We start from the raw sequence: 9945 nt of genomic DNA, 5'->3' as shown, positions 1-9945 counted from the left end.
TTATAAAATCCAACTATACCAACACAATTGACTTAAATTTATAAAATCCAACAATACCAGTATAACATGTTGTGTGTGTTTCTTTAATCAATTTGCTCATTCGAGTTTAATCTATCAAAAAGTAATTTTCTAATTTGCTTTTATTTTCTTATTCAATCTAATTCAAAGTCATTTCTATTTTCAACAAACTTATACTTAAAAGTTAGAAGTTATAAAATTACGAAAATATTATTTATTTTAAGAAATAGGTTCATATACTTTATTATTCATACTAATTTAATTAAATAAAAAATAAAGTTATTAAAATCCTACATCCTTTTATTTTATAGAAAAAAATTACAAAACAAATAAGTTCTTATGTGGATAGTGGACTAATCTGCAAGCCTATATGGTAAATGTATGCAAAGACAGGTTAGGGAAATTAGCCTATATTTCTTATGTGGAGCGAACTAAACCTATCTATTTTTTTGCGGATCAAATATGAGATGGAACGAAACTGAACGGATCAACTACATTGTCATCCCTAGAAAGAGACTATACTAATGAGATGTGATTTCAACCCACATAAATTATTGATATCACTTTCAATCCAAAACTTTAAAACAATAAATTTATGAGTTGTCAGAACCCATTAAAATTCACTAAAAACCTCAAGTAGTGGAAGCTTAAGTGTCAAGCAAAGGGGATCCGGAAATCAGAAAGTGGAAGGCAGGTGTGAGCAGCTGAGTGACCGTTCATTTTGACGGTAGGAGTAAAACTCTAAGTTTTCAAAAATTTACGCCACTCTCTGCATGCAACCATCTTCTTCCCCAGATTTCTGAAACTTTCATTTTCTCCTCCTTCTCTCTAGATTTCTCCATCTTCTCTCTAAGAATTCTTACCATTTTCTTCTTCCAATCTTCAATCAGACCACACCTAAGCATTTCCGGTGTCAAGAGCTTTCTTTTGCACCGATCAGTTTCTGTATCTGAACTGGTAAGTTCACTTCTCCCTCAGCCGTGTGGTTTTCTGTACATGCAAACTCAGTTTTTGGTTGCATGAGTTTCTCAACCCTTTCTGAACGCATTTTTGGTCTTTCACTCGGTTAGTTTCGTAAATCGCGATCGTAGTCTTCTAAGAATTTGGGTGGTGAGCTGTATCCTGCATTGTTGAGCGTTCGGTCACGCTTAGAGGTAAGGGAAACTTATATAATTTGATTTTTGATTCTTGCATTGAATGCTGGCATGTTTGGTTGCTTATTGTATGATTATGAAGTATGTTGATTACATGTTTTGGCTATATGAATATGTGAAGATGTATGCTGAAGCATGTATTAATAAGAGTATGAATTGTAGGTCTGTAATTCCATACGAAAATTAATGTTGTCGCTGAAGGTCATTATTGACCATTCGGTTTCTTTGTAGACTTAGTTATATCAGAATTCTTTCATTTGGAAAGAATTCAAGTTGAGGACGAGCGTCTTAGTTTTATAAATAAGCTTTCGGCCAAAGGAAGTCGTTCCTTGGTATTTGGTTATAAACTCAAAATGTTCGTTCTCCCTTGCAAACTAGTTAATGGTATCTTATTATATTTATCAAACCTTTACTCTAAAAGTTTAGTAGTGCTCAGTCTTACACCAAGCGCTCGTACTAAGTAGTGCTCAGTCATAAACCAAGCGCTCGATCTCATTTTCGTAATCTATCCTTATCATTTTTTTAAAATAAGAGCATTCGGCCAACTCAATAGCGTTCGTTCTCTATAGTGCTCGGTCTCATACCAGTACTCGACCTCTCTAAGGTTAATCTCATACTAAAGACTAAGTATAAATAACGTTCGTTTTATTCACAATACTCAGTGTGTTAATAGTGTTCGGTATTATAAAGTGCTCGGTCTCTATCAATGGTGTTCGGCCTAGAGTCTTAGTACTCGGCCTAGGCTTAGTGGCGTTCGCTTTGAACTCTCAGGAGTCAGTTCAATGAAACGACTCACTTTGTAAATAGCGTTCGGTTTTGTTAGTCGTTGAGGTATATTATTTCATTCGGCCTCTCTCGTAACCCATATAATACTTCTTTCAATTCTGATCTGTTGAGAGCTGAGACCTCTCGGTCTCACTCCAAGTGTTCGGTTTAGTTTCCATTTGAAGACTATTGTTCAATATTCAACTTCATATTGAATTCTATTCTAATTGGATCGGTTCAATGTGTTGATAATGAAATGTAATGAAATATGATATGGATGAAATGAGTATGGTTATACAAGAGTATTCCGGGGAGGAATATCTCATGATTGGATATTGGAATGATAAAGTATGAATGTGGACAAAACTTAGCTGGCGATTATCCTGATATTCCGTGATTACTTGTTTCTCACGTAGAGAAGGGTAAGTCATGTGTGGGAATGGCAGAAGGTCCTAGTCCATAAGGTTAACTTGGACGGAACGGATCAACCTCGGGTGGTAGCTGTTGAGGTATCCCAGTTACTACATCACCCGGGTGCACAAACGTCGTAGCTACATAGAATTCATACAGTCCGGACGGTCAAAGTCAGATGTTAGTTTCTTGCATGTAATAATGAATGATTGATTTTGTACAGTTGATTGGTATAAAATTATGTGATATGACTATGTTTGATTTATGAATTAAATTACATAAGCTTACCCTATGTTCTGTCTTGTTTATGTCGTTCGTTCGTTTGTTTGTCCTTCTGTTGCAATGATCATCCGTGTGGATGTGAGTAGAAGGAGGCGAGAGCTTGCTGGAAGAGGCACTAGAAGAAAATTTGGTTGAGGTAGAAGTTAAGACCGAACAGTAGAACCGTTCGGTCGGTCTTTGGTTTTATTTGTAAGACCGTTCTGTATAAGTATTTTGTAAACCGTTTGGTCTAGGTTGTAAGTTGTACAGTTTTAAATTCTATGTTATTTGGTAAGGCCGTTCGGCCAAAGCTGTACTCCCTATCTTGTGTAAGACTAAACTGAATTATTATTAATATGTGATTATTCTATTATATGGTTTTATACTGTATTTTTGGGATGTTACATTAGTCTTCTTTTTATATATGATGTTTAATTTTTTCATTTTTATTTAATATAAAATTTAGACTCACTTATATTCTTAATCATTATATTAATTAAAAAATTATTTAAATACAAAGGAGTCAATATATCCAAAATATATCCAATGATAATATTATGCTCACAAAATTTCTATCATAATAATATAAGAAATCCTAATGCTTTGTTTTCTCCTCCCGAATAAGTGAATACATAAAAATAATAATTATAGTAATGAGAAAAAGGCAAACTAAAATTCAGGAAAAAAAGTAAAATTATTTCAAGTGTCAATAATAACATGCAGAATAAGATTAAAATGCTTGAAAACAAAAATCCAAGAAAAAAGGTAATGGGAGGGAAAATTTATTGGAATTTTAAAATTTATGGTAATAAAATAAAACAATATCAAATCTAATATGAAAATAACTTAATTAGCAGATGATATCTGAAAAGTTGAATAAAGTTAAAACAAAGGAAAGACTAATGTGTTAAATTCTAAAAGTTAAAAAAATAAAATGAAATAAAAGTTAAGAAAAATAAAAAGATTAGAAATTTTACTTTGTTTTAGGTTGCCAGTGCTTTTCCAGACCATCCTTCCAAAAAGTTGTGTTACTTCAAATTGGTGATTGTTTTTTTTTTTTTTTTTCATGTTCAATGTCTTCACCATTGATCATCATTTCATATACCCTACTAAAGTAGATTTGGTGTTTAGCCTTTTTTAGGCAAGGCAGGGCCAAATGAATATTTTGACCCCATCCTCTCTATCATTCAATTGTTCAATGCATCAATCAACCAACCAAAATATATGCATATGGAAGATGCATTTAGAGAACACCAAAATGTGCATAATTTTATTTCCAAGTCAGCAATGACCAATGTTGCACGTGAGTGTGAGATAAAGATATGTGAATTTAAATTTATACATTAAAAATTATAATTTTATACAATTTTTTTTTTTGTAAAAGTAATATCTTAAAGAAAATATGACATTTTACACATCATCTTTTAAGTAGAGCTGTCAAAATGGATCACAACCCGCGAGTCAACTCGGCCCACCACGGGTTTGAGCCGGGTTGGGTTTGAAAAAATTATATTTTTTTTATGCAGGTCAGATTTCAACCCGGCTCATTTAAACCCGGCTCATGCGGGTTGAACTCGTGGTGGGCCGGGTTGGCCCACCAATCCACCTACCTAATTTTATTTTATCAAAATTTAATTTTAATTTTATAAAAAATATTTATTATTTTATTTTCGCTTGAAAAAATTATTTAAGTTCTTTATTTTCAAAATTAATTAAACACTTATGGTGGAAATGAAATTTGGGAATGAAATTTGTTTAGATTTGAATTATAGAAAGTTTGTAATTTTTTTTTATTTAAAAAAATTGTAATTAAGTGAGCCAGTGAGCCAACCCGTTTACCCACCAACCTGTGTGGATCGAGTCGGATTCGAATTTTTCTGACTCGCTAATAAATGAACCGGGTTGGATTGGCTCACTAAGTGACCAACCCGTGGTGGGCCAGATCGAGTCGGGCCAGATGACCCGTTTTGACATCTCTACTTTTAAGCATATAGACACAATAGAAGAACACTTTCATCAATGGCTAACAAGCCACGTGTAATTTTATACAATGAAATTCCATAAATTGCATTAAACATAAAATATAAATAAGGTAAAGTATATTTAGATGGCTATTAAAACTTCTATAGTAAAATAATTTGACAAACTTAAATGGGTATGTTAAATACTTTAAATTGCATATTACACTGTTTAATCTTTGAATTTACATTAATAACACATTTGTTTGACAATGTTATGATCATTTCAGTTATATCTGAGACATTATTTTTAAAGCTTGGATTCAGTTTTTTTTTTTCATAGTTTTATCATAAAAACATGTTTTAGTATTAAGAGATAGTGTGTGTATAAATTAAGTTAATCTCTTGTTGTAAAATTTGTAGACGTGTTATTAGAAGACATCTCACTACCACACATGTCATTAACAAAGAATGATGGGTATAACGAGTTGTGACATTTTGTGAATCATAATAAAACAAGATTCAATTTTAGCAAATAAACATGTCAATTAATTTTTAAAATATCAAAGTTAACATTTTTTAAAATTACAAATATATAAGGGCTCTTTATAGATAAAAATTTTAATTTTAACATAACAAAAGTAATTTTTTAAAAATGATTGAAGATAACTTTTTTTTTTGCTCCTCTTATTCATAGATTCGTTCACTTCTGTTTAAGAGTGACACGATAGTTTAATAATGAGATGAAAGTGAAAAAAGTTGACAACATGACCTAAAAAGTAAAAGGAAGATGTTGAATATAAATTTCTTAAAGAAGTGGAAGAAAGAGACAGATTGAGAAGGTGGAAAAGAAGAGAGGTAGAAAGTGACACCCAAATTCATGTTGTAAGACTAAAACTAAGAAAATAGATGGTAAGAGATATAATACATGATACTTGTCTAATTTATCTCAAATAAAAAAAGAAGATAAAGACACACTTATAAAAAGTAATATTACAACTAATACATACTTTAAGATTATTAGTATAATTTTTTTAATAGCACTAATTATTTTTAGTGCAATTGTTTGATACTAATTTTATCTAAAAATAAATTGTATAAATTAATGATAATTTTCTATTTTTATTAAAGTTTATTAAAAATTTCACATCTATTAAATATAAGACTAATTTATAATATATAAGTGTGTAAATCTTATTTTATAAATTTGTTTTGTATGAGTTAAATTTAAAATTTATATTTTAATATGATATTAGAATTTTGATTTATAGTTTGTACTAACAAAATTTGATGTTAGGTGCAAACCTGTAATATAATAAAGTTTATTATATTTATAAATTAATATCATTAAAATTTGAGATATTTGTAAAGTTAATATTATGGAATGAGAAATTGAAATTAAATATTAAACAATATAATGATTTAGAAAAATAAATGTTTTCCTTTAAGGGAATTTATCATGACTTATCATAATTCTTATTGTAAAGATATAGAAAATGGTGGTATATTTTTTTTAGAGTTTTTTGACTTCTCTTTAAGAGTTCTTCTCTTACATTCATCTGTTTGAATATCAGAGACTGTTTGAATGATTCTCGTGGTAAGATCTTTAAATCTAACCGATTGGTTTCTCAAATATGATATTTGATTGAATATGTTATTATTTGAGACAATTATTTAGTAATATTTGTATTTGATGAGTGAATTCGGATGATGGATAAATGTTGTTGTGAATTGATACTTGTTTGAACTTTGAATGTTGTTGTTTTGGAGTCCTAGGGGTACAAATTTGTTTTAGAATTGAAAGTAGTGAAAATGGAGTGTTGTTGGGTTGGTTTTCGGTCTAAATTGGCATTTTAGTAGGTAAATTTCTATTAGAGTGACTTTGGAACTATAATTGATGTTTGAGAGCGGTATTTAAATCATTACAAACTTGTCTAGGATTTTTAACGATAAATCTTATGTTGAGTTAATAAGTAGTTAATAAGTTGAGTTTTAGGATGTTTTTGGTACATTTTAGGGGTTTTAATAGGTGAATATGTAGAGGAGTAAGTCTCTCATAAAATTTAAGGTTTGGAGTTTGTTGTTGAGTCAAGTATGACTTGTTAGGACCTTTAGTTTGCTAAATTCTAGTTTATAATATGTAGAATTTGTTATAGATGATTTTGAGTGGTTGGGTTAATCTAGTGTATCTTGTTTCTTACGAAATGATCAAAAAGATACTCAATTTCATCAATAAACCTATTTTGCATCAATCCTAGCATTAAAGAAGTCAATTTGGTCATTTGGATATGTCCAAGGTGCATTTAGATTAGAACTTCCTGTCATCCGATATAACGTTGAACGCTCTATTTAAGTGCTAAGCTATGCTTTTCTAGCAAGTTTTGGAGGCTGGACGAGTTAATAGAGAGTAGTGACAGTGTGTTTCAGAGGCTAAGTGAGAGTTCTCGTTGGGCTTGGAGAACTCTTTGGTTTCGCTCTCGTTGGGCCAGCTAGGGGAGATCGCTGGGCGAGCATGGTCAACGATGAGCGTCAGAATGCTGGTGTTGGACGTCTCTATGCAATTTTGGTTTGTGTATTCTTTTCTCTTGTGTCTTGCTAGGTTTAAGTGTTATCGATACTTTGATACTTGTTTGGTACTATCTATTGAATTGTATGGTGTATGATGAGGATGGGTATGTATTGATCATGTGCATCATAGATGGACGTAATTTTATGACTTTCGTGGAGAGATTCCATGGTGGTACCCTCTAATATAGGTCTTGATGTAGGAAGCTCAGTGTTAGGAGTTATTCTAACGCATCAATAATCGTTCAATCTCAAGTAAGGAAGAGGAGTAGCAGGAGGTCTTAGTCTATCATATGATGTTCTATGTCTATAAGTGGTTTGACGGACTAATCTTGCGAAGAGAAGGGGCAGTTGTTCCTCCACTACAAGTGTACAACCCGCCATATAAATATCTGTATCTAGATTTGTCAAGTCTAGAATATGTATATATGCTTAGGTTCTTATTTGATTTTAAAGTAAAATGTGTTGTATGTTGGATTATAATTACATGATTTGATTATTTTACAATATTAGCTTACTCTTTCTTCTCTGTATGTTTGTCAGGTAAAGTAGTGGTCCAATTAAAAATTACACATTGACTAAACATAAAATAATTTTATAATATATAATTATATGTAAATTTCATTGTATTACTGAATTAAATTTAAAATCAACTTTTTAATAATATGAACTAAAATCTACTTTATATTGTTTGTTAAATGTGCCAGTTTAATAAAATTAAGTTAAATTTAAATAATTAAAAGTAATTAAAGTCCAAAATTATATATATATAAAACTTAATGTTAAAGTTTAACTCAACTTTATGAAATTAATTTACAAATTTATAAAATGAGATTTACACCTTTTATAAATTCATTATACTTTCAACACTATTTGTGACTCACATTTTAAAAATCTGTTTAACAGAGTATAAAGAATGTTTATATCGATTAATTATCAGAGCAGTGTGTTAGAAAGCTATAAAATGTGTTGGCACATGTCAAATGCGGTAGAAACATGGAGAGAATTAATAGTATTAGATCTTGCTGTTTTCCACATGAAACATTTTCATAGTATTAACCAATTGAACTGCCAGAACTTTCATTAATCAGGAAAAAAGGAGAGTTGAAATTGCACAAGAACATGTAGGAATACTAGGAACAACCATAACAGATGCACACGCATGCATGCACTTTAAAGATGGAAAGTTTAATTGCTTGAATAAGTTGAGGATCATGCTGGTGCTTTGACAAGCTTAGATGGAAAATCCAGCACCACAATCTTCTCAATAGCTGGTGAAAACACTCCTGAGAACTCAACATGATTGGGATGAGTCTGAAATGCATTGAACTCCTCTTTTCCATTGAATGCCATCAAGAAAACATGAGTGAAACCTTGTCTTAGCATTTCATGGCTTTCTATGTCCTTTCCCCTGTCATACAAACATGAATCAAACCTAGTCTTAGCATATCAATAATTATTTACTAAATGTTTTATCAATCTTTCAAAAACATAGAAAAATTGGAAAAACACAATACCTTCAATCCAAAACCTTAATAAATTTATAAATTTTTTATTTTGTAAAGTATTTAAACTTTGTTTAAGTGTGTCTATAGACACATACTTTTTAACTTTGATAATACTAAATTAAAGAAAAATCATGCATGTATGCAAAAATAGCCTAAAAAGGTTAAGGATCATATATACAACCTTTACTGGTTGTGTTTTTCATTTACTATATATCTAAAAGGTTATCTTTGACAACTGATATACCAAAAATCAATAAAACGTTATATAAAGTGATACCCTATTCATAGATCACACACAGAAGTATTAACCAGTCATGTAAATGCAGAAAAGTAAGTCTTTAAGAGAAAGAAGAACGCAGCCATCTTGAAATAAAGTAAAGCAAGATATAGTTTTATACCATTCAAAGGATTTGACTTGATCAATTTCAGATGCCATCTTCTCCAACCCTTGAATGAGTTCTTCAACTTCCACACCATCCTTAAACTTAACAATCACATAGTGATTAAAAGATCCCATAGCTGCAACACAAGTCTTATAACCAAAAGTGTAGTTGCTAGGAGCCACATATATATGCAGAAAAGCTACATCATGCAGGCAAAAACTATTTTACAGTCCCTATTTGTACACTGTGATCATAAAAGACCAATTTCACCGCAAAAAAGTAATTGGGGACATAATCCACGGTTGAATATGAGGAAAGGTACTGGTTTGAAACATAGACCCACCATGGTGCAACTTCTTCTCCATATTTGCACAGTAAAAGTTGTCTGGTGTAATTGTCATTGTGCATGAAGGACACAGCTTTGGGGTCATTTCCCTCTAGAAGTTTGAGTTATGTGTTGGCCTCATTCAGAGTCAGAAAACATTATCATAATATATCTGCCACAACCCTTTCCTTTCTTCACTGCCATTTTCTATTCAAGAAAAAGTGGTGTCATTTGCTGGACTGTTCTTCCTGTCCTTGCCATGTGCACTACCAAGGTGAATTATTGAACTTCAATTCATCAATCTATGGCATCTTCACATGTACTTATCTTTAAGAAATATGTTAAGAAGTAAATTTAAATCTAACTCAGTGATCAGTGAAAAAAATTTACATCTACTTATATATTATAAAATTAACCTTAGGTTACGTGAACTTCCAAATAGAACGTTTACTCTCTTTAATATACAACAATGATGTGTAGGTATTTTTTTATTTATCATTTTCACCTATTTAATTCCAAAATATCTTTTCTTTTTCTCTGCTTAATAAATGATATTGAAATCATTTAATGCCTGTTATATAGTAATTTTTGGAAATT

At 30.8% G+C, this 9945-nt stretch overlaps 1 protein-coding gene across 1 annotated transcript; it reads right to left on the bottom strand.

Moving 5' to 3' along the window:
* Positions 1-8116: 8116 nt before the first annotated feature.
* On the bottom strand, positions 8117-9430 carry LOC108340087 (stress-response A/B barrel domain-containing protein At5g22580). Its single transcript, XM_017577313.2, has 2 exons — positions 9039-9430; positions 8117-8543 (listed from the first exon to the last, which is right to left on the bottom strand). The coding sequence occupies exons 1-2, from the start codon at positions 9155-9157 to the stop codon at positions 8345-8347; spliced, it is 318 nt and encodes a 105-aa protein (XP_017432802.1). The 5' UTR covers positions 9158-9430; the 3' UTR covers positions 8117-8344.
* Between the last annotated feature and the right edge of the window lie 515 nt (positions 9431-9945).

The sequence above is a fragment of the Vigna angularis genome, chromosome 5 (genome assembly GCF_016808095.1).
Source record: "Vigna angularis cultivar LongXiaoDou No.4 chromosome 5, ASM1680809v1, whole genome shotgun sequence".
NCBI lineage: Eukaryota > Viridiplantae > Streptophyta > Magnoliopsida > Fabales > Fabaceae > Vigna > Vigna angularis.
The sequence above is the reverse complement of the archived record's forward strand: the minus strand, read 5'-3'. Positions and strand labels throughout refer to the sequence as shown.

What these genes read in the sequence shown, in the direction of transcription:
- LOC108340087 (XM_017577313.2), bottom strand. Translation starts at nt 9,157, where the DNA reads ATGGGATCTTTTAATCACTATGTGATTGTTAAGTTTAAGGATGGTGTG. An exon ending in CAAGTCAAATCCTTTGAATG is followed by an intron (nt 8,544 to 9,038) that starts GTATAAAACTAT and finishes TTTGTATGACAG; the next exon opens with GGGAAAGGACATAGAAAGCC.